Source organism: Urocitellus parryii, chromosome 3, assembly GCF_045843805.1.
Source record: "Urocitellus parryii isolate mUroPar1 chromosome 3, mUroPar1.hap1, whole genome shotgun sequence".
Classification (NCBI taxonomy): domain Eukaryota; kingdom Metazoa; phylum Chordata; class Mammalia; order Rodentia; family Sciuridae; genus Urocitellus; species Urocitellus parryii.
In genome coordinates this window covers 33,396,225-33,421,545 of record NC_135533.1, presented here as the reverse complement: position 1 = coordinate 33,421,545, position 25,321 = coordinate 33,396,225, and the positions used below count along the sequence as shown (strand labels likewise).

At 37.7% G+C, this 25,321-nt stretch overlaps 2 protein-coding genes across 5 annotated transcripts; both read right to left on the bottom strand.

The window, feature by feature from the left end:
- Positions 1-3,334: 3,334 nt before the first annotated feature.
- Positions 3,335-10,253, bottom strand: Tac1 (tachykinin precursor 1). 4 transcript variants are annotated; one of them, XM_026391564.2, is made up of 6 exons: positions 10,131-10,253; positions 9,015-9,111; positions 8,503-8,547; positions 7,945-7,968; positions 6,560-6,613; positions 3,335-3,384 (listed from the first exon to the last, which is right to left on the bottom strand). In XM_026391564.2, exons 1-6 carry the CDS (start codon positions 10,251-10,253, stop codon positions 3,335-3,337), a joined length of 393 nt encoding a protein of 130 aa, XP_026247349.2. The 4 variants fall into 4 exon arrangements, with proteins under 4 accessions (XP_026247349.2, XP_026247351.2, XP_026247350.2 ...); XM_026391566.2 differs by lacking the exon at positions 6,560-6,613; XM_026391565.2 differs by lacking the exon at positions 8,503-8,547.
- Positions 10,254-23,533: 13,280 nt separating this feature from the next.
- Positions 23,534-24,677, bottom strand: LOC113184737 (thymosin beta-4-like). The gene is made up of 2 exons (XM_026391571.1): positions 24,518-24,677; positions 23,534-23,619 (listed from the first exon to the last, which is right to left on the bottom strand). The coding sequence occupies exons 1-2, from the start codon at positions 24,675-24,677 to the stop codon at positions 23,534-23,536; spliced, it is 246 nt and encodes an 81-aa protein (XP_026247356.1).
- Positions 24,678-25,321: the final 644 nt, after the last annotated feature.

Below are 25,321 nucleotides of genomic sequence, written 5' to 3'. Positions count from 1 at the left end.
AAAATATTTGACCTTTGACTTTCGGGTCTGGCATATTTCATTTAGCGTGATGTTTTCCAGTTCCATCCATTTACCAGCAAATGCCAAAATTTCATTCTTCTTTATAGACAACTAAAACACCATCGTGTATATAGGCCATGTTTTTTGTTTTGTTTTGTATCCTTATCTCGTGGCTTATGACCTTACCACTGAGAAGCCTGTTTTTAGCAATGATCAATTCCATATTTTGGAATTGGCATTTTTCCCTGCTTCTGTAATTTCCTGCTAGGGCTGAGAATTATTGCTGTGGTTACCTATGTCCTTTCCTTTTTAGGGATCCATACAATTTCTGGTCCACCAAAAACCTTTCCTCTGTTTCACATAAATCCCAATATACTTAATTTTCCTTAAAATACGGCTTTACAAATCACACATAATGATTTTGTGTTAAAAGGGAAGATTTCAGAATATGTACAAATTGAAGAGCTATTTCTTATTTTTGTTTGTTTGGATGGCTCCACGAGAAACTAGCCCCCTGGGGTGTCCAGAGGAGGACATTTGGTTTCACTCTAGATATTTCTTTATCTGAATTTCAGCTTAGTAGCTTCCTTTTGATTCAAAACAAAGAAGGACACAATGTATTGATTATCTTCCTTTCTTCCCTCCTAAGGTTCCTGCCAGTTTTCTTTACCTGAACAGGTGCCCTGAATGTGCTTCTTACCTGTGTGAGCAGCATGACAGGCTCCTAGTCGTGTTTTCCAGTTGGGTTTGCTCAATGGGAGGCTTCAACTGGGGATCAGACAGTGGGAGGAGAATAAGGATGGGATATTTATCCCTGGCCTCCTGTCCTGCTGTACCTTGCCTAATCACCTTACATTGGCTCCATTCCCTTACTGAGGACAACAGGTGCTAGGCAGCCCTTTGCACACAGTGAGCCTTTCTTCCTCACTTGATCCTCTGGCCTAGGGGTAGCAGTGGCTCCCTCTGTGTGGAGAGCTGCCTTTCATGGCTAGCTTCTCTGTGCCCTGCCTACACTTGGTAATTAGTTCCTTTATTAAACCCTCCTCAAATGACTCAGCTTGAATATCACTTATTTTTGCCCTGGACACCAACCCATAATAAAAACAAAGCCAAACAGAAAAAAAAATGAAAACATAAAGTGTACAGGTAACTTAATTATATAGCTTGGTCTTTGGGGTGTTTCATAACAGAATAACATATTTAAGGAAGAATGTAGGTGAAGAAAGCTTATTTAAAGAAAATATGCCACAGAGGGAAAGTAGTAGTAAATGTTTTATGAGTGCAAACTTGAAGTTTTCCTCCATTTCCCTGTTCAGGCTGTTGCTGGGGTTAGGGGCCTACAGGGAAGGAGTGAGTTCTCACTGATACTCGTCTTGATGCAGCGCTGTGGGATTATGCTGGGAAGATTTATAGACTCTTAGAGCCAGAAGGGGCCAAGGGGACTAGCTAGTGCAGCCATGAACTGCACAAAGCACTGCATAATTTGTGATACAGCTTAAGGTTTAATTCGTGAGGCAAATACTTAAAAGCCACCCGCACAGTGCTGCTTTTTCAGTGTGCCTATTAAAATTTTAATGGCTAAAATACAGTACTATTTCCTCACTGGAATTTCAGAGTAGTTAATAATGCCAACAGGAACACACGGGAAGCCGTACTGTGTATAAGAGACTATGTTCAAATTCCCCATAGTTCAAGGCTTTCTGGGTACCATTTCACTTAGTTCTCAGCTGAACTCCACATAGTGGATACTGTGGTTATTCTAATTTTACTGAGGAGGAAAATAAGGTAAAGGAAAGTTAAGGGACTTATTCATCACGACAAGGTCATTAAGTGATGGAGCCTGAACTCAAATCTGAACGGTTTGACTCCGAATGCTCTTGTACACTGCATTGTTCCTTTAGTCACAACATGCATGCAGAAATGTGCATGTACATCTAATAAGGAAATATTATTTTGTGTCTATCTAGCATATCATATACGTTTTTCCATGTTTTTAAATACAACATAATGTCAGTTGGGTTTTTTTTTTTTTTTTTTTTTTTGTGTGTGTGTGTGTGTGTTTGTGTGAGCACTCGAGCGCGCCAGGGATTGAGCCCAGGGGCATCTAACTACTGAGCTACATCCCCAGCCCTTCTTATTTTTGAGATAGGGTCTAAGTTTCTAAGTTGCATAGGGCCTCACTAACTTGCCAAGGCTGGCTTTGAACTTGCAATCCTTCTGCCTTGGCCTCCCAAACTGCTGGCATTACAGGCATGAACCACTGCATCTGGCTTATATGTCAATTAAATTATTGAATCATATTCTGTTATATCAATGAATATATTTTGTTAAATCAATTTCATTGTCAAATACAAATTTGCTCTATTTCCCCTTCAATTATTCCTTTCTGATCTTAACTTTTTTCAATGTTATAATTTCTGACCCCAACTTTTCCTTAACCTTCATATTCTCATCTGTAAAATTATGATTATAATACTTTTGTCATTGAATGATTAACTACATATAATATATAAGTTAGCTACTATTTATTATACTCATTGTTATTCAATAGAATGCTATTTATTATAATCACTATTATTGAATAAAATGTTGCTCTTTCGATTCCAAAATGCAATTGTTTTCACTGCATATCATCTCAAGTCAAATGACTTAGCAAAAAAATATGTGTGGGGAACACATGTGTGTGGGTTATGTGTGTGTCTTTATGGATGTGAGAAAGAGAGCTTGCATTTTAATCAGAACAACATTTCAGCTACTAAAACAGAGGTTGCTGATTTGACATAGTGTTAATGAAAGAATATTACAAAATCCTTATTTTTTTCTTTTATTTAAAATGTAGTTGTCACAACACATCATATAATGAATGAAGACCTTAGGATCACATTAAAAAATTTTAAAACATCTCTCTATAGTCACAAAACATGAAACATGCTGCAAGGACACAAATGCAGTTTGATACCACAGTCTCAGTACATTTTCACCATGAAAACAAACAGGGAAGCACAGACTGTACAAGGGTTTTCTCCATTTCAGCAGGAGCTGATGTGTCTTTTCAGTGGGGTTCTTTCCTTGGAGAATGTATCATTGACAGAATTTTACAATCTCATTGAAATTACCACTGATTTCTACTTCTGAAGGAGTCATCATGTTAGAACTACCACAACACAAGTTTGCAACACATATTGGCACAATATGAAAAATAAACACTTTGAGTTTTCAGCTCATCACAACAATTGTTTTTAAATAAATAATTATTCCTTATAGTGCATATTTTATTTTACAGTTCATTGCCCATTGACACAAATGAAGCTGAATAAATAATACAGTAGGTAGTTTATTTACGTCTTCTTTCATAATTCTGCATTGCACTCCTTTCATAAGCCACTGAAAACAGAGGGGAAATAAAGTGTATTTTAAGAAGATTGAGTGAGTTAAATAATATTCAGTGCACACAGTAAACTAGTATAAATTTGTAATAACTTTTTCCCTCCACTGAAGCATGGCTAAGAATTTTATTTTTACATTTTCTAATCCTGCCTCACTCTCTATTCTGATTCTAAGTGATCTAACCACAGAACACTTGGACTCTTTGGTCATATGTTACATATTTGATGCCTCAAAAGCAATATATTGTATTTCTATGATATAGTGCAATATTGATCTTCAGGAGCTTTTTCTATTATCATGGCAGACATAGAGACATGCTTAGTAAATTATGGAAAGGATCATGCCTGAAGTAACTGGGAATATTAGTAGGACAAAAGTGAAGAATGAGACTTTTATTCTAGGACGAAGGTCAATAAACTACTGACCATGAGGCAAATCTAGCTCACCCTTTACTGTTGTAAATAAAGATTTATTGGAACACAGAAACTCAGTTTATTTAGATATTATCTTCGGCTGCTTTGACTTTAATATGGCAGATTCTAATAGATGCTATCAAGTTGGCATGGCTCACAAAGCCTGAAATATTTACGATCTGGTTCTTTTCAGAAAAAGTTTGCTAGTTTCTGTCTTAGAAGTACATGATGCTATGAAGGTCTCTTCCTCTCTTGATGGACAGTTCTTGAGGTGACAGGCAGACTCATTTTCTGTAGGTAAGTCAATTGAGCCCTCTAAATACAGCACAATTTAACTTACCTCCTAGCACCCTACTGGCCAGTGAAATATTAATCACTGCTTCCAAAGGTACTTAACACAAAACTCATAAGAAATTTAAGTACTTTGACTCTCTGGACAAAAAAAATGCAAGCATTTTATTATATTTTATTATGTTCAATTTCAAAGGGATCTATAACCACAAATGGGTAGGGATCAGACTCTTGAAATACTATATCTAAGAATATTTTTCATCAACTTAGCCAATATTTCAGACACTTAGATTTACATTATAGTGAAACTATTGTGCCTTTTGAAATTCAGCATGCCATGTATAAAAATACTTAATTTAAGTAGAAACAGCAGAAGGAAGATCCATAGGAATCTTAGAAGGTACCCTACAGTTTCCTTACTGAGAAAGGTTTATTGGGAGAAAAGATAAGTGCAGACACCAGATTTAGCACTTCCTCTAACACTGACCTCTAATGTCCACCCACCCTTAAGTGAGGTGAACAATAAGTTGAATGTTTTGCATCAATGTTGTCTGCAATTCCGAGGTGGGACAGACTAAGCCCCAAGATGGACAGTTGTGAAGGAAGGAAAAGTTCCTTTGTCTGCCTGGCTGGCTTTTATCAGAAAGAAGGTGATGAGCACAAGCTCAGTCCCTGGCAAGCTGGGGTAGCTACCTTTATTCCCACAGTTCCATTAAAGAAATGAGATGAATCCCAATTAAACTAACTACAGACAGATTAACAATTTCGCTGGGGCAAATATGTTTTTCCGTGGAAGCAGAGTTTCTTACCTGCTCCTTAAACCCTCTGAAGATGTATGCCAACTTTTGTGTGCCTGAGCTGGTGTGGGTTTCTCTGGGAAAGGGTTTCTAGATCATCTGTGACTGTGAAAGGCTAAGGATCAGGTGGCTGTGGGATGTGAGTAGGATAACCTTGTCCCACTGACCATATGAAGAGGTTCTTGATAGACAATGGATTCTTTTTTTTCTTTTTAAATTTTTTAGCAAATGGAAGAACAAAGATTTACTTAGAAGATGATTCTGCTTTATGGCAGTGGTTCTATGTATCATTACCTATAATTATTACTTTAGGTACAATTAATCTGTTCTAAACTGCACAGCATCTATATTATTTGTCAAGCATGTTCTGACAGCTATATCAAATCTGGAAATGGAGAGTAGATGACTAATACAATTACGAAGAAAATCACAGTGAAGTAAGGACTAGCATGTATGGATACAAATAAATGTCTCTGTGGTTTAAATTTCTATCCCATTTCCTAAAGCTAGAAGACAATATGTAAATAAAACAATTATAAATTTTTCATGAAGTACAGTTGTAACTGTACTTAAAACAAGATTTTATAACATAAAATTGAATAGCCTCAGAACTACTGGTGACAAAATATAGAGGTAGTGTCTACATTTAGAAAGAGAATAATCAATAAAAATATTAGGATGATTATTTTTTCATGAATCTAGATAATTAAGAATTAAGTCATCACAACTTAGTTACAGATTTTTTAGAAACTAGATACATTCTAAATGAATAGGACAGCTGCTGAATACTTTCTGAGTAATTAGATGACTACTATTTTAATTTATTTTCATTCAAAGTAAAATAAAGAGAATATGACTAGCTTTTCCAAGGAGCCATAGCTGAGGGCTAACCAGGCTTGAAGGTGCTTGACAAAAAATCAGTTTCCATGAATATGATAAAGGGGTTATTTAACCTTGAAAATAGTGTGATGAAAGAGTTAAGAAATAAGGGTTTTCAGATATACGTATGTAGCATTTACACAGACAATGCAAACTCAAGAGAAAAAAGAAAACATGCAGCCTTTATATCAAACGAAGGAGTTGTTCAGATTTAAGATGGGTTATCAAAAGTGTGGCATCTCTTCTCTCTAAGGGTTCCACAGCCAGAACTGGCTTATAACACTCAAGGATAATTTGACTGTGTTCCTTTTTGGAGGCATTAAAATGGATGATAGCACTTTCATCCTTTCCAACATGCAGCAAGACATTGAGATTTGAACTTCTATAACTTTATAATGAGCAAGTGATTTGAATAACATTTTTCTTTGTTTTATTATTATTTATATTTGTCCTCCCTGTACCCACCCTTCCTGCCTCATAAGGTTGAGTATAGCTTAGAGAGCAGATCTAAGAGAATGAGCATGAGACCAGCCCAAAGATTCAGGGTGGGTAATGATTAAATGGAACAGACTCTGGTAAAGCTCATGGTTTGAGAGAAATCAACCAATACTATGGGGATGTTTATATATAATTAGCTATAAATCTACTCTTGGCTCAGGTGCTACAGCTAAATTTTTTCACTATCATTACTCATTTTAAGTCTATTATTCCTTTTGAATATTTTGAAAATTATGCCTTATAAAAACAATAGAAGCAGATTTGAGGTACTGTCAATCATGATTTCATACATACCAGAATTTAAAGCTCTTTTGCCCATTAGTCCAACAAAGGAATCTGTTTTATGCCCTGAAAAATACATTTAGGGGTATTTTAATATGTATATCTTTGAGGATATAACTCTTATAACTAGTACAAAAAAGCACACTTTTGAATATATGCCTATATAAAAAATATGCATCTAATTCAAGTTTTGTCAAGGCTAAAGAAATAAAGATTCCTGGTAAGTTGTATAAATTACACTAAAACAATACAAGAGAACTGTTCTCAATTCTTTAAATAGTAGCAAGTACCTTTCATACATATTATGTTTTATCTATTATACAAAGTTGTAACATTGTTGATATTTGAGCCAGTTGTGATTTTGGGGGGAGTCAATTTTACATTTGTGTGAGAGAGAAATATCTAAGTTTATTTCTTCACATTATTGAACATTTAATTTCTTAGCAAGTGAACATTAGTCAATTCTTCTAAAAGGTCACTTCTAAAAGGTCACTGTTTTATTGAATTAAAAAAAATACCTTGGGAAAGTATATTTGTTACTATGTTAGTAGAGTACATTTATTTTTATTATATATTCACTATGTATAGACTTTCCCTTGAAAGTCAAATCCTTAGAAAGTAAATATGAACAAAATATATTTATCTGCATAAGTAAAATCTTCAGAAAAGGTTATGATTTTGATGTTAGTGTGAGAATTTCTCTTGTTTTTTAGTGTATTAGTTGAGAATAGGGCTGCTACCTTACTAGGGCCTACTCTGCCACCCAGGGAATCAAATCCAAGACAGGATGCTAAGTGGGCAATATGACTTGGGACTCCTGTCAACTTTGGTTCTATTAGCTACAAACTGGGATCTATTGACCTTCCAGTACCACTGTTCTTCACTATCCTAAGAAATGTTTCACTGTACTTTGATAGAGCTTCCCCCTTTCAATTATAGGATCAAAAAATTGCATCTCTATCCATCTTTATGTTTAGTGTGGATTCTCTGCTTAGATATTCACTTACCCACTTTAATTGGCTGCTACATGATCCCCCAAAATGATGTTATGGGGTTCATTTCACTAAAATGAATTAGAAGATATAAATGCTTGGGATTTTTTTGCTGTGTAAGTGGGCATGAGGAGGGGTTGGAAATGAATGTGTGGGATGGATTTCTTAAACCTAGTATTAAAATTCTAAAACTAACAATTTAGGATTGTTAAAGGACATTTTCTTTTTTAATATAATGCATCTTTTCAGTAACTATAAGTCTAAATAACAAAGTTTGTCAAATTAATTATTCATTTAACCATATTCTGGATGAATTTCCTCCATTCTGACATTGTATTACATAAAGTAGAATTCAATACAATTAAAATTAGCATTTGATAGATGTCAAAATAATTTAGAGCTTACTTTTGTGAGAGATCTGGCCATGTCCTAGGAGAAAGAAAGATAAAATTAGCAAACATATATAGTTTTGTTTTAAAGAAGTTACACAATACCTTTTAGAGAGAATTATAAAATAAACTGATTTTCAAAATATGTAAATTTTCCACTTATGTGCTATCCTGAAAAATACAAAATAGAACTAGAATGCTAATCAAGTTAATAATAATAATAATAAAGCTAGATATTTTAACAAACAAAAGGAATATCTATTAAGTAACATCCATGGGTCACGAATTCAAACCCAGATCTATGGGAATCTTGAGGCTTGTTATTAACTATAAATCTATGCCATTTAAGGATAGCCTCTCTCTCTCTCTCTCTCTCTCTCTCTCTCTCTCTCTCTCTTACACACACACACACACACACACACACGCACACCCCGCATTTGGAGGGTATGCATATCTATCTCTTAATTGAACAGAAATAATTAAGATCTTGTATTTCAGCCCATAAAATATTTCTTCACTTTCCTCCTACATGTGCATTCACAATAGTAAAATAAAGATTTATAGGAATGTTTACCATAAAGAGCCTTTAACAGGGCCACTTGTTTTTCAATTGAGGAATCTGACAAGAGACGAATGGACATTAACTATTCACAAGTTTCAGGGATGGTGGGATGAACTCAAGGAAACTGAATATTTCTATCACGCAACAAGGGGCAGCCAAATCTAATCTAACCCCAGACAATGTTCTGAAGTCAGTCTCCACATGCACTTGAACCATTCAGAGTCTCTCCTGGAGACCCCTGGCCTTCCCCTTCTTAGCGGTGGGATCTTTAGTCAAGAGTGTGTTTAGCTAAGGTTGGTTCCTGCTTTGGGTCTCTTGAATTCCATGAAACGGGTGAAACAGATCTTGCCCTTCTAGGGGCAAGTGCATGTGTTAGGTGCGGGCCAGAATCTCATCCTGAGAGTTACACCTCTCTTAGGATGGCAATGTCTATCAAAAAGCAGGAGACACTTGGCTGCTTCAGGAATAAGCTAGCGAACAGGGCGGCTTGCAGGGAGATACCCAGGGACCCTTGTTTATCTCACCAGCATCCCGTTTGCCCATTAATCCAAAGAACTGCTGAGGTTTGGGTCTCCGGGCGATTCTCTGCAGAAGATGCTCAAAGGGCTCCGGCAGCTCTTCCTGGGGGACAAATTGGGCGTGTAGGTAACTAGAATGAGGCTCTCTGTAACCCCAGCCATTCTCACCGTGAGTTCTAATAGCTCACCAACCTGGACTGCCGGCTGATGTGCTCACTCGGGAAGGCAGCTTAGCCCAGAGAAGAGAAGCTGGCGGGCTCCCCCGCGCCGAGACTAAGTGGAGCCTGTCCCAGGCTCCACATCTCTGCCTCCACCTGCCCCGGGCTGCCTCCTTCCCATCAGCCGACCCTGGCTGGTTGGCAGCCCCGCGGCATCTTTCAGCCCAGAGCGCTCTCCGCTCTTTCCTTCCATCCCAAAGAATTTTACTTCATCCACCGCGCTGCCACCCTCGACCGGCCACTGGTGCTGGCTTTGGAGACCCCTCACTGCCCCAAGGTACACAGGTGTGCGGGCGGCGGGGTTGGGGGTGGAGAAGGGTGACAATGCTTTCAAGCGACCTGCACCAACCACTTACACTGTTAGCACAACGCTCTCAGCCTCGCGCCAGCCTGCGAGCCATCTAAAGGGAAACTTGTGGCTACTTTCTCAGATCCTCAAAGTAAGGATCCAGGCAGGAGGTTAGCTTCCCACCCACCTCGGCCCTTCTAAGTTCCCCGAAGCTCTCCCTAGTCATCGCTTCTGCCCGCGACCGACGCGCCCTCTTCTGTCCCTAACATTTCCAAAAACGCTCCGGCAGCGGCAGCGCAGCTGGACGGAAGCCCCTGAAATCTCTGTTACTAGGGAATGAAATCTTGTGAGGTTTCCAGGCTTGGGACGACAGGGGCACATCAGGAAGGCTCTCCAGGGAGTTCCTGGACCCGACTGTGTAGGAAACTTATATCTTGGGCGCAAAATCCCGAGGAGAACCTGGGGGTGGCGCCCCTTTACACCCCTCCGCGCGCTTCTACTGTCTCGGGTCGCGGACTCGGTGCCCGCCAGGCTAACTCGGGTGCTATCCTAGGGGAATGGTAACGGCTCCGACCCAGGAAAAGCAGCGCGGGCCGTGCCGGGATCGAGTCTCACCTTGATCTGATCACTGTCGGACCAGTCGGACCAATAATTTAGGTCATCGTTGGCACCGATTTCTTCCGCAAACAGTTGAGTGGAGACGAGAAAAAAGACTGCCAAGGCCACGAGGATTTTCATGTTGGATTTCTGGGACGAGTGCGGGAGAAGACACCAAAGAGAGGGAAGGAAAAAAACACGTGTATAAACCTCTAAGAGTTAGAGCGGCAGAATATTTGGCCCCACAACGGAACTCCGGTCCAGTTTAACCAAGATAAAAAGCATAAGAGGTACATCTCTCGCCTGGACTCTTTAGGAAAGAGAACCACTCCCCAAGGATTCTCAAATCCCCTTGTCCCCTAGTCTTAGCTCCCCAGACCTAACCCACTAACCCATACCCTCCAGTCTGGAGGCTCTGCAGGTGGAAGACAAAGAGGGGCGTTGGCACTTGAGAAACAAATCTCCCCACAGTCCCCAGAAGCAGCCACGCACCGGAAGGTCGCGTGTGGCCCCCTTGGACAGATGCGCAGTGGGGGAAAGCCCGGCAGCCACAGCTGGCGGTACGCGGGTACTTACTGCGGCGGACCGACCCGCAGGGATCCTGTGGCGTCTGAGCGCCAGGCGAGCGCTCAGCCCTCTCGGTTGCAGCTGTGGTGGAGGAGGAGGTCCGATCGCGCTCTTTTGCCTGCTCGGTGCTTCGCGGTATTTATCTCAGGCGTCACGAGCTTCGAGACACACGTGACACTCTCCCCACGCGACTTTCAGCTCAATATTTAATTAGCCGCCCCCTCTCCTTTCGCTTGCGTGATTGAGAGTTTCCGAGACAGTAACCCGTCGGTTCCCATAACATCTGGACCCAATTGGGTTCTAAATGACGCAATTTTAGGAAAATCCAGGTCTCGCCATCCAATCCAGAGCAGTCTGTCTTCTTCCATCGGCAAATCTGACGCCCCCTCCCCTATCCTTCGGAACAGGGCTCAGGGACACCTGAGATTACTCATCAAAATTGAGCAAAGTGACTCATTCCTCGGACTTCCACAACTTTTTTTCTTTTTCCATCTGGAGACGTCAGGATAAGTTGCACTTTTGAGGGCGGCCAAACAACTTCAGGCGTTGAAATTCTGTCTTAGGAAATCAGGCTACGTAAGAAAAACCTCGGTTGGGATGTGGATTTCTCTCTCTCTCTCTCTCTCTCTCTCTCTCTCTCTCTCTCTCTCTCTCTCTCTCTCTCTCTCTCTCTCTCTCTCTCTCTCTTTCTGCCTTCCTAGAGTTTTTCGTGTTTCTGAGCTATAGCATCTTCCTATGACTGCAACGTTCCTCTCCTAAATCAACCAGAATACTGTCATTTCTTCAGCATTACAAAAGGATTTTCGGAGGATGGAAACAGGTTTATTTTACCCTTGGGAGATAGGGGAATTGAAACGTGGCACTGCTTGTAGAGATTACTCTTGCATCAATGCCATCCTAGGATATCTTTTGTTTCAAAAGTCCCATTCCTTGTCACACCCAGGAGCAGGGGTCCGGTGGGGTGGAGGGGAGTAAATGTCCAAACTGTTCTTGCTGAAAACCCCAAACCAGCAAGACGGTATGAGGATGCATATACCGTGTCACTAAAGAGCTTACAGATCAGCCATAGAGTTCTCTGTATCTGAAAGTATAGTGACAATGCCAGCTGCGTGGTCACTAGCAAATAAAATTATTTGACAAATAACATCTGTCAAAAAAAATGACATCTGTCGCACAAATTACATTTCTTTCACCTCTAAAGGAACTAAATGCTGTCACATCTTGTTTTGAGTTGTTCTTAGTATTATTTTTTCAATTAATTATATTATGTAGTGTGTAAAAGGAATAAATTTTTGCAACTCAATTAAACCAATAACATTTTCCCCTCTAATATTTGTTCTTTCTTAACCTTGAAGTTATAAATTCCCACGTGTCTCATTTGTTTAAATGTAAACTCACAATATGAGCATTTTAATTTTGTTTTCAAAACACTGTATAGGGAATATTATAAACATGCACAAAAGTAGAAAAGCTAATCCAGTTAAAACAATTTTCAAGTTTTTATCTACAACTTTTCCTAATCCCCCCACCAGAATATTTTAAGCAAATTCTAGACATTTCATCATTTGCAACTGTAAATGTTTCAGCCAGTCTATCTAAAAGGTAAGGATTTTTTTCCTAGTAAAAACATAACCACGTTAACATTCCATTTAAAACGACATAATTCATTTTGCCATTAAATATCCATCAACATTCAAATGTTCTCATGTAGCTCATAAGTTCTCCCTACCTCATATAATTTACTGGTTGAAATCAGAATTATAATGAAGTTCATACAACACATGTCTTATCTCTATCAGACCAGACAGTTATAATGAAATTCCTTGAGCTGGGTTTCTTATAAACAACAGAAGACACCCCCACCCCGGCCCCTGCCCCCCAGTCATAGTTCTGAAGTCTGGCAGTCTGAGATGAAGGTATTAGCACCACCTGGTTCTGGTGAGGGCTCTTTTCTAGGTTACAGGCTGTCATCTTGTCTCCTTTTTGTATCTTCTAATGGCATAAAAAGGGCAAAAGACCTCTATGGAATTTCTTTTTTGAGGACACTAATCCCATTCTTTTTTAAAAAATATTTATTTTGAATTATAGGTGGATACAATATCTTTATTTCATTTTCATGTGGTGCTGAGGATTGAATCCAGTGGCTCATGGGTGCCAGGCGAGTGCTCTACCACTGAGCCACAACCCTAGCCCTACTAATTCCATTTTTTAAAATTGCTTATATTTTTTAAAATACATGACAGCGAAATGCATCACAATTCTTATTACTCATATAGAACACAATTTTTCATATCTCTGTACATAGAATATGTTCATACCAATTCATGTCTTTATATATATACTTTGGATAATGATGTCTATCACATTCCTCCATCATTGCTAACCCCCTGTCCCCTTCCTTCCCCTCCCACCCCTCTGCCCTATCTAGAGTTTGTCAATTCCTCCCATGCTCCCTTTCCCTACCCCACTATGAGTCAGTCACCTTATATCAGAGAAACCATTCACTGGTTTTTTTTTTGTGTGTGTGTGGGGGGGGGGAGGGGATTGACTAACTTCACTTAGCATTATCTTCTCCAATTGCATCTATTTACCTGCAAATGCCATGATTTTATTCTCTTTTATTGCTGAGTAATATTTCATTGTGTATGTATGCCATATTTTTAAAATCCATTCATCTACTAAAGGGCATTTAGGTTGGTTCCACAGTTTAGCTATTGTGAATTGTGCTGCTATAAACATTGATGTGGCTGTGTCCCTGTAGTCGGCTGTTTTTAAGTCCTTTGGGTATAGACTGAGGAGAGGGATAGCAGGATCAAATGGTGGTTCCATTCCAAGTTTTCCAAGGAATCTTCATACTGCTTTCCACATTGGCTGCACCAATTTGCAGTCCCACCAGCAGTGTATGAGTATCTTTTTCCCCACCTCCTCAACATCACTTATTATTGTTTGTCTTCATAATAGCTGCCATTCTGACTGGAGTGAGATGGTATCTTAGAGTAGTTTTGATTTGCATTTCTCTAATTGCTAGAGATGATGATCATTTTTTCATATATTTGTTGATTGATTGTATATCCTCTTCTGAGAAGTGTCTGTTCATGTCATTGGCCAGATAGCCTCTTCAACAAATGGTGCTGGGAAAACTGCAAATCCTCAACTCAAAGTGGATCAAGGACCTAGGAATTAAACCAGAGACTCTCCATGTAATAGAAGAAAAAGTAGTAGTAGTAGTAGTAATCTTCATCATGTGGGATTAGGCCCCAACTTCCTTAATAAGACTCCTATAATGTAAGAATTAAAAACCAAGAATCAATAAATGGGATGGACTCAAACTAAATAGTTTCTTCTCTGCAAAAGAAACAATCTGTGAGGTGAACCGAGTGCCTGCATCTTAGGAGCAAATTTTTACCCCTCACACATCAGATGGAGCACTAATCTCTAGGGTATATAAAGAACTCAAAAAGCTAAACACCACTAATCCCATTCTCAAGGGCTCCACCCTCATGACCTAATTACCTTTCAAAGGCCTTCATTTCCTGATACCGATGCCTTGGGTTAGAATGTCAACAAATGAAGTTTATTAGAGACTTGAACATTCAGTTCATTGCATGTCTCTTATATCTCTCCAGCCAATACTTCTTTCTTCTCTTCCCTTCCCTGTATTATAGTTGTTGACAAAACAGGTCTGTGAATTGCTTTTAAGCTTCTTTCCTGTGTCCCATTTCCTATTAATTGATAGTTGTAAAGATACGACTATCAATTAATAGGAAATCAAGAAACTTGATTTGGTTTTTATTTTATTTTTTAGGCAGGGCTACTTTACATGTGTTCCACAGTAGTTCTGCTAGTGTGCACCTGATATGTAGTTTTTTCAACTTTTGAGATGTCAACAGCTATTGATAATCACTTTCTAAATCCTTCATCAGTAGTTTCAAAATAGTGCTATTCCTATTTTATCATTTATCAGCTGGTCTATTTCTTTCTTATTAAGAGAAACTTTTTTTGTCAACAACTGTTTAATTTTTCCAAGATAATTAATACAGGGTAGATGGGATAAATGCTTAATTATGTGTTTCTTCCAATTTGAAGAAATGAGGTGCCAAATTATCACATTCAAGTAAGACCTATTTCTTTTTGAATTTGGACTATGATGACCTCATAGATTTAGACACATTTGAAACATTTTAATCCATGGTAGATAGTCTTCCAATTGGTCCTCCAGTTATGACATTCTTGGCCAGCAGGAGACCCTTCAAATTGACTCCTGGGACTTTTTATATGCCTTTAATAAGATTTGATAGTGTTATGGTGTTATGGTTTAAAGCTCATATGTGAAACAATGCAAGAAAGTTTAGAGGTGAAATGGTTGGGTTATGAGAGCTTTAACCTAATGAGAGCATTAATCCACTGACAGGATAAATAGGTAGAGTGTGGCTGGAGTAGGTGGGTCCTGGGAGGAGTGCCCTTAGGGTTTTTATTTTGTCCCCTGGTGTGTGGGGGGGCTGTCTGTTTCTCTGTGCTTCCTGATTGTCCTGTCCTGAGCTGCTTTCCTGTGCCTTATCCTTCCTCCATGGTGTTCTGCCTCGCATGAGTCCAGAGCTGTGGAATCAGCCATCTATGGTCTGGGACCTCTAAAACCATGTATGCCAAATAACCTTTTCCTCCTCTACAATTGTTCTTATCAGGTCTTCTGATCACAGAGACAAAAAGCTGACTAAAACAAATAGTTTTACTGACTTTGGTTCAACACAATGTTTCAGGTTTAGGTTATATATTTCCTGCCTCAGAACTGGAATTTCTCCCGAGAAGCTTCAATTTCCTCTGGATCAGAAATGATAATGAAAGATCATAATCAGAGTATTAAGACTGCACATTACCATCACATTCTTTAGCACTTCAAGACCTTTATACTGATGGAGCTGAGAAACGTGTATGTGCACATATAAAATCATGAATGTATGCTGATGCTATTCAAATCAGGATATCATAAAGTCTTTATTTAACTTCATCATTTTGTGTCTTTTCCCTATTCCCAAACATCCCAGTTCCCAATGACATCAACATGATTTCTCATTTGCTGTATATCAACACACAAACCCAACATGATCAATCATTATCAGAAATGGAATGTGTTTTGTTTGCAGTGTTTTTTTAAAGTATTTAAAGAGACATATCACACTAGATATGTTCAATCAGATTACTGTGTTTTAAAATCATTTGAAAAATTTTGTATATGGTATGCTGCCAACTCATCAGATAGGTTCATTAGCTCTTGACTTTTAGGAATTGATTTTTAAACTTAAATTCAGAGCTGTGTAAAATACATGTTTTTTAATGTTCATGTGCTAAAAAATAATATTAAAGAAGCATAGCTTCTTTGTCTCTTTTTCTTCTTCCCCCTCCTCTCCCCTCCCCTCTCTTCTCTTCTCGTCACCACTTCTTTGTTGGGGGCTTGCTTTATCCTGTGCTATAGTTTGAATGTGGTTTGTCCTCCAAAGGTTCCCATGTCAGAGGCTTGGTCCTCAGTGTTGAAAGGAGGGGAAACCTTTAAGAGAGGGAGGCCCAGTGGGAAGTCCTTTGTCACTGGAGGTACTGCCCTTGGAAGAGATTAACATGATTCTTGTGGGACACCTGGGTTATTCCTAGGAGAGGTTGTTATGACAAAACCGTCACTTGTTTCTGACGTGATCTTTTCCTTTCACATACATTTCTATGTTGTAATACCATCTGCTATGAGGTCCTTGCCAGAGCTCTATTGATGGTGGCACTATGCCTTTTCACCTACAGAACTGAGAAGGGAATAAACCTCTTTTTTTTTTTTTTGGTATAAAGTAACCCAGCCTCAGTTATTATAACAATGATATTGTTGTTATTTTAACATAAGGAAATATGTCTTCTTATCCCTCTCACCTCATAAAATTCCATATGAAAGTAGAACATTTTAGATTAACTTTTTTGTTTCTTGGTGATGTAGTTTATGAGGGAGCAATAAAAACAGTTATTTCATAACTTCTTCCCTGTCAGCTCAAGGTAAGCAGTTGTAAACTTTGTTCATATGTCATATGTTGTAAATATTTCATTAGGGCTTAAAATAAATGTTATTTCATAAAATTGAGTAATAAATAATGAGATAAAATATTAATTCAAGAATACATTTTCTACTTTTTTTCCATGTTATTCACTAATTGCTACCTTAATGTTTTTAGTCAGACCATGGGCTTTCTGACAAACTTTTTTTTTTTTTTTTTAACATAACATGGTTTGGGATATTTGCATTCTTAATTACTTGGTCTAGTTTCAATTTTTTGAGCAACTTCCATACTGTTTTCCACAATTGCTGTACTCCATAAGGGAATCTTAATTCCCTGTGCATGAATTTAATTCTCTGTATGCCATGTGCCAAGCATATATGATACTGGTAATATAGAGATGAATGAGTCATAGTCCAGGGCTCAAGAAAACCAGGGAAGCAGAAAACAGAGGAGTAAGCATCGAACTATGACAACAGGGAGTGAAATTTCCCTACTTGGGAGGGGGTGGGTTAGAAGTCATTCCAGGGAGAGGGAACAGTTTAAGCAAAGGCAGAGAGGTAAGAATACACAGTGGATATTCCTTAAAGAAGCTAGAACCAAGGTGGGAAATGTTGGAGAGAGACAGGGATTAGCAGGGAAAAAACAAGATGAAGTCAACTGACATCAATTCTTTGTTCAGAAGAAACATCAGCAAATTCTATTATCCAGCAGAAATAACTTGCTCTGGAGGAAAAGTAAAGCTCACAGCTGTTTTTTTTTTTAACCCTATAAACTCCTAATCACTGGTGGTTGTTCAATCAAATGTTTAGGAGTGTGGTGGTTTTTTTCAACTGAATACATACCATCAATGATAGTAGTCTTTAAAAAGTCTTCGTATTCTTCTTCCCAATTGTACCCATTGCTTCTGGGTACAATTAAAAAATACACATTGTATATACTTGCCAGGAGACTGAAGATAATCTCCTTATTCAACATGACTCTGCAATCTTAGATAATAAGCCAGACTAATAAGTCTACTGAAAATACTCCTAATCAGATATCAATTTGGCTAAACTGGATCCTTAAAGGTCAAAAATTCAATTAAAATTAAATATAGCCAACCCAATTATCTTTGCAAAATGGCAAGTTTATAATGCATCAGAAATACTAGTTAAGAAATCAGGAAATAAATCACATTGAACTAGATTAGTAATGGGAATGGTCACATTTAGATTCATTGGATACTCTAATAAAACAGAAGCAACTGAAAAGCCCATTGTGGGTATAATAAACAATGAGCCACATCTTATTGTCTTATTTCTGTAGGTATCAGTTTAATAGTTAATGCAGCTGACAAATTAACTTTCTGCCAGTTGAAGTATTAGCTACATGACACCTTTCCTTCTTGATTATCACAGTTCTTTTGGAATGTCTGGCCATTTAGGGTCCACAGCCACTCTGCTTTTCAGCAAATGTTTTATATCCTGACTGTCTGGTTCCAGAGCCCACACTACTAACTCTTACCTACTTGGTGATCTGTAGAGTTGATATTACTAATGTTCTGGGTGTTTGGGGTTGGGGGGAAATGTCAGGGAACCACTAATTGTTCTTATTTTCTAAGACTTATTTCTGAATCAAGCCAAGTAATTGTAAAACCCATTATCTGAACTTAATTGCTCTTACTTTCTGAAAAAATTCCATTCGAGGTCTATGGTACAATGAGTTCAACTTTTATCCAGTATTTAGCATATAAGACATGAGAGTTTTCAATTTACAAACTACTTGTCAGGAGTATCTGTATTTTAAGCAAATAGTTATTATGGCATAGTTTATTATGATCTTTAATTTTCCCTTAATAAAAGATTATGATATGTATTTCTTTTATCATTTAATGTTTCTCCCCTGGAAAAGAGCTATATTTCCATATATCAGATGGGAGTTACTTAATCCATTTCCACCTCCTCCACCTTCACTTTATCTTGTTATTTTACTTTATTTTTCTTCTCTGTCAGAGAACTGACTCAGAAGTTAGTTTGGGGGCTCAGTTGTACTAACTTGCTAATCTAATTATCCACATTTCCCTTTAAAACTAGCTTTTATTCCTCTTGTGTTTTACCTTCTAAAATTGTATTTTGTTTATTTATCTTAAATAGCTTCAACCAAAATTATTGAATACGTTTCATACAATTTCTAGTAGAAATTGTTTCATACATTTTCTGAATCAGGTTTGTGATCTCTATTTTATGATATTAATAATTCTTTAACTTCCTATGACTCCTAGCATTTCTCTCTAATCTACCTAACCTAAAATAGTTTATTGTACAACTCTGGCTATATTATTTTCCTCTCCAAAGCTTTTCATTATTTTTCTCTTTTTCAATAAAACAAATACAATTTACTTAAGATATTCCCTAAAGTAGATTCAGCTTAACTTTTAGGCTTTTGTTTCTTTGGTATTCCTCTTTAGAATTTATAATTTAGCCCCACTTAATTTCCTATGAGTAATAAAATTGCCTCAGCCAGACCTTAAACATCAAAATTATTTTTTTTTCCTTCTCTTTCATTGTTACCTCCTCTACATTCAGTCCTCCAGTTAGGACCCTCATCATTAAGTGTGTCTCAAATATTTCCTCTTCTACTCCTTTTCATTGCCACCATGTGAATCCAGGTCATGACTATATTTCCAGAACTGCTTCAGTAGTCTTCCAGTCTGTTCTGTGCATAGAAATTAAAATGAGTTTCCATACCTAAAGAGTATTACTACCTTACTTAAAATTTTAAGAGACTTAAACAAAATCTAGTAAAATCCAATGTTTCTTACCATGAGCTTAACGCAGTGCATGATCTGGCTCCTGCTGTCTCTCAAGCTCGTTTCATGCCCCTCTATTCCCACTTACTTGATTTTATCCATACCAGCCTTCTATCACTTTCTCGACACAGCAATCCTTGCCTCATGTCACAACATTTGCCCAGGTAACACATCCAGCTAGAGCAGGAACTCAAAAGGTGTATCTCCTAGATCAAATCTAACCCACTGCCTTGTTTTTTTTTTTCAATAAAGTTTTATTGGAACATAGCCATGGCCATTGGTTTAGGTTCATTCATACTCTGATGCCAGAATTGATTAGTTGCAGCGGGAAGCAAATGGCCTGTAAAACATGAAAATACTCTTTGTCACATTACAGAATGTTTGTGGATCTCTATTTTTGAGCATTCACCCTCCCTGTTCTTTGTAAAACTGGTCTTCTCTCATTCTACAGTTCTCAAGTAGAAGGTCTGCCCTACAAAGGCAGAAAAATCATGATATCTAAGGAGGCTACCTTCTAAATTTTTCTGTCACTTTACCCAGTTTGTGATTCCTTTACATTCACCAGAAGTTGTATTTGAATATTATCATTTTTAAATTGGGACTATATCTTTTATTGGAATATATCTTTCTTAAGGACAGGGAACATGTCAGTTTTGTTCTTCATACTCAGTTCATAAAATAATACTTGATCATAATAAGTAATAGCAGATCATAAATATCCACTGAACAAAAGAACAAAAATATCCTGTTCTTCCAGTTCCACTAAAAACATATTTCCTTTGTTTGATGAGTACTTTGAGGTCTTTCATGTGTCCTCCTTACCAATTTAATCTGCACTGAGTAAAGTCCTCCTGAGCACTGTCTTTGTGGGGCCCACATTGTATCTTAATCTACTTCATGTTGACCAGACAATAATCTTATGTTTTATTCCACCTTGGGTTGGTGTGACACTGCATTTTTCTGAGGAGAAAAAAGTGGATGTCCCAAGAAACATTATTCTCATTGAATAGATAACTCAATTAAGATAGAGTAAAAGAAAATACAAAAAGAAAACTATGACTCCTAACATTTCTCTCTAATCTTCCCAATCTAAAATAGCTTATTGCACAACTGTCTCATTGTAGCCATTCCATAAGATCCAACCATTTGCTTAGAGATAATTCTCTAATTAAAAAGTACAGAAACATCCAGTCTTTAAAACAATAAGACATATATGGATATGCTTTGCCCTTAGTAATGAAATTAACTAAAAATACTCTGGAATACTTACTTTGATCATAGCATTAATAAAAATAAATACCATAAAATTTGCCTTCAGTTGTTATAGTTTTATTAGAATAATTTCATAGGTAGAATCCAGGGATGTTTAGTTGTTCTGCAAGTATGTGTTTTTAACCAAAAATCTGATAGTTTTGATATGTTTGATGTATAAAGCTAATTAATTGTGAAATCTTATTTAGAGAGTTATGCTTCATGATATTTTGAGTAGTTTTGTCTGAAATGAATGATGAACAAGGTATAAGGAAAGTATAACAGGGACTTAAAGTCTCTTTTGTTAAAAGCACTGACTCTTCACTTGGGCCGGCAGATGTCTGATAAATAACTAATAAGAGGATAAACATTTTGACATTTGTGCCTTCATATGGCATCTCTCTCTCTTTTCGCTACCTTAAACTTCTGATCAGATTCTTATTTAACTGTGCATGTTAATCACTGAAAAAGTGTTCTCTGGATGGGTAATCCTTCATCTTCAAGTTGGAAACCATCAAAATAAGAAAGAGTAACTAAGATACTTTTGAGATTTGTAAGAACATCATAATGAACAGATTGCCACTTGTGAGATTTTATAATGTCCTATTCTAGACCCCTTGAGTAGCCCTTTGAAGTCCCCAATTCATAGCCCTAAACCTGAAGGGAGGCTCCATCATTGACAGAACTAATTCCCTCTTTCCTTTTTGGCTAGAGGGTCTAAACAATAAATATCTTGTGACAAGAGTTAAACTGTTCCCCTACCAACACAGAGTTCCTTGGTCTGACAGGGATACATGACCAGTCTTAGGATAGTGATCCACCAAATGATGACCTGTCTGAGCAAGATTGCTGGCTAGGAAAACTCCCTCAGTTTTTTCCATATTTTACCCCAAAGCTACTGTTGATACCATGAAACACTTTAGATCTGTCTTCCCAGTGCGGACACACTAAGAATGAATTTCTTTCCTACTTCACCATCACTTTTTCCATTTGGTCTTGGGGGCAAGTATTGGGTCTGTTAGAACCCACCCTTCCCCAAACCACATCTCTGGTAACAAAAAGACGATATTCCAAGGTATCTTATTAAAGTAACTGGTGAAAACATCATTAAAGGGAGAATTGATAAACCTAGGGAGATCTGTTTAAAATTATTAGTGGACTGGGTTTTCCCCCCCAAAACCTTGCACATAAGGACATCTTGTTCATAAGCAGAAAGAGAAAGGGTGGGTTCCTGGGAGACTTCATTAAACTTTGATAATAAAAAGTGATAGTCTGTAACATAAAATTTAAAAAAAAATAGTAAGTTCTTGTTTGGGGAAATATCCAGCACTACGCAGTTCAAAGTATAGGGAAGCCTGAAGCCAGTACTGCACTAACCATGGAGAAATCAGATTCTTTGGTCTTGATGCTTATTCTATAAACAGAAAGTAAAAAGGCCTGCAGACTTCTTACATAAATCATGAATCATTATTGATGATACTTAAAAATCAGTCATAAAGCTCTCCCTGTAATAGAATTATTCTGGAAGCAATTGCCTGGGTTAATAATTTTATATAAAATAGTAATTTATTATTCTGTATTTATGTTAGCCACAAGAAGAATCAATGACATTATGGGTAAATGGATTTTTATTTAAAAGGAAGTAATTTTAGTAGAGGTCCAATGATTTCTCTTCCTGTCTTCTGGCTATTTGGAATTCAATGGATTAGGGATTGATTCTTCCAAAATTAGCAAATAACATTAAAAGCAACTTGGAATTCAGAGAATCCCTTCAAAGGATTAATCACCAGTCTCTTTTCCACTGGCTTTAGTTTGAATTCTCCCATCATCCTTACAGTGCATCAGTCAGAAGAAGACTTCACAAAGGAAGGAGAAGCCTAGTCACTTCTCATTTTTAAAAGATGGACTAGTGGTAATTTCATTTGAACTTCGTTCCACCAACATTTTTTAACATTTCTTTGAGCTAGACATGTGAAAGAAAATATCATTATATTCCCTTCAATGTGACATTCAGGTGTTGCAGGGCACACCTTCAGATTCCACTGAGAGACAACATTGGTATGGAAAATATTTCTACAGAGGAGTTAGCTCTGTATATATAGATGGAATTCGCTTCCTTGGCATTCAATTTAGGTAAATGAAACCATACGCAATGTATCTTTACTTTTCTTTATTACACGTCTAAGCCTGTGCCACAGTCCTGTATTGTGTGGATACAGGCTTCCCTGAGTTTAGATAGCATAATTAAGGCATAGCTTACTTTAAACAAATGGATTTGAAAGATACCTTGAAAAATGAGATGAAAGAAAGATTTGCTTTAATATTTGCTTATTGTATTTGCAGGAAGATCATGATGTGATTTTTGAGTTAGAAAGTATCTTAGGAATAATTTAGCCAATATTTCCTCCAGATGACAAAACTGAAGAATACAAGGATCTTCCTAAGGTCATATAGCTAGTTACCAGCAGAACCAGGATTCCTCACTTCTAACTAGCTCTTCTTCTTATGCCTGGCTCTGCTTAGTTCAGAACAATTTTATAGGAGAGGTGACATTTGAATTGGTCCTGCATTGCAAGTTTTTCCAAATGTTTAAGATATTATTCTATTTGTAAAATTTGATTCTTGCTACTGACATTTTGAGGGTAATATTTACATTATTTTTGATAAGGTCTAGAGGCAGGATGAGCCACTCCCTCATCCCTTGGCATATTGATAACTAATACTGCTTGGAGTTCAGGTAACTGCTGGTCTCTTGTGCCACCACAGGGGAGCAGAGGTAGGGTATATCAGCTATAGGCAAGAGATGCATTTCCTGGGAAAACAGAGGAGATTTTCCACGCATCCACGCAGTGTGAGAGAGGAATGCTTTTCCCTGTAACAACACAAAATCTTTAGTAAAGCACTGATTTCTCATTATTGCTTTTGTTCCTATTATTTAGAGGTGTGTTGTCAGGGCTGAGAGGTCTGCTATATGTTGAAGTGCTAATCCTTGATATGAGCAAAAGGCATAGCGATTGCAGAGTGTTAGGAACATGGAGAATACTGATAGTTGTTTTTATTGAGTGCTTACCAAGGGCCTGGCTGTGCTATGTGCTTTACATGCCTTCCTTCATCACGAAGGGTCATCATGGTGACCTTATCATGAAAATACAGGTATTATATAAGATTTTTCAACAAGGCAGCCAAGACTTTGAGAGGTCAACTTAACCAAAGTTTACAAGGGTGAACTTTGAGATATACAGACATATCATCCATTTCAGATCGATTTATGCTTTATAATAAATTATCTTCCCTGAGTCCAGAACTACAGCAAAGCCTCATTATATTAATAAAGATATGTCTTTGCATCAATACCAATTTTCCTTTTCAAGGAGGGCTGTGACATTAAATGATAATATATGTATGTGAAGCTAGGTCAATTCATTCTAAATAATTAAGATAATTTGAACAACAACAAAATGACACTCTTTTAAAGCTATGTTTTATATCCTTCAAGAAGATATGGGGGACCAGCTTAGTTTTGACCCTAGTTCACTGTTATCCCACCCAACTTCTTCCTTCACCAATGTGTGAGTACTTTTCTTCCCCAGCCAGCCACACAGGCAGATGGAGGAGGCAGACAGAGGAGGCCTCCACTGTCAGCTGTTCTCAGTCCTTTCAGGCAAAAAGGAGGCAGCACAGTCATTTAAACCTGATCCAACCTCTTTGCATCTTACAGTGTTAAATAACCCAAAGAAATAAAACAAGAAGGTGATGATTGAGGAACGTACAATGCATTTTGGCATGCATGCCTCGTGATGATTCATCTGTTTGCCTCTCTAGTTCAGTTGTTTCTTTTGAAGGCAGTGGATTCTTCTTTTGTATCTCCACCCTCTTCAAATTCTGCTTATTGAATCTCTCAATCTCAGCCACGTCAGCTTCGTCAGACATGGTTGCAGAGAAAGTGGAGCAAGGCCAGGAAGCCTATGGGATTGGGTCTGTGCAGTGGCTGCTGCCAAACCTCCTTTGATTTTTAAGCACATGCTGCTCAGCCAGAAAATTGGAAAGAATAGATATAAATAATCTTAGGCCATTTAAGACAATGAGCTGTATTTACTGCCTTCCTTGTTAGTAAGTACTGACTCTGTACTTGGTAAAGCATGAATGTCTACTTGCATAATGACTTCAATCTTTTTTTTTTTTCTTTTCCTCATCAAATTCTCATCTCTTCACCTTCAACTTCATGCTCAGGGTTTTAAGTCAAGGGCATGTGTTCTTGTTTTCTTCGTGGAACATGACTAATGGCAACAGAGCTAATGGGTCTTAAGGTCTAGCCTCAGAGTCCACTTGATTTGTTCCTGGTTGTATAAGCAGAAGCAATGAAATAAAGGTTACAAAGGTAGCATTAAGTTCTAACTTCCCAGGATTTGGTGATTATTATAAAACCACCTTCTTTATCATCTTTGTAGTCCCTTATAAAGGGCTATGATTATATTTTAAGAAAAGTGTTGCACAGATGTAAATATTAGCATCTGCAGAAGAAGCCTGTTTTTAGGAGTTTGGCAAAATTGACTCACACCTTCATAATGGTGGTG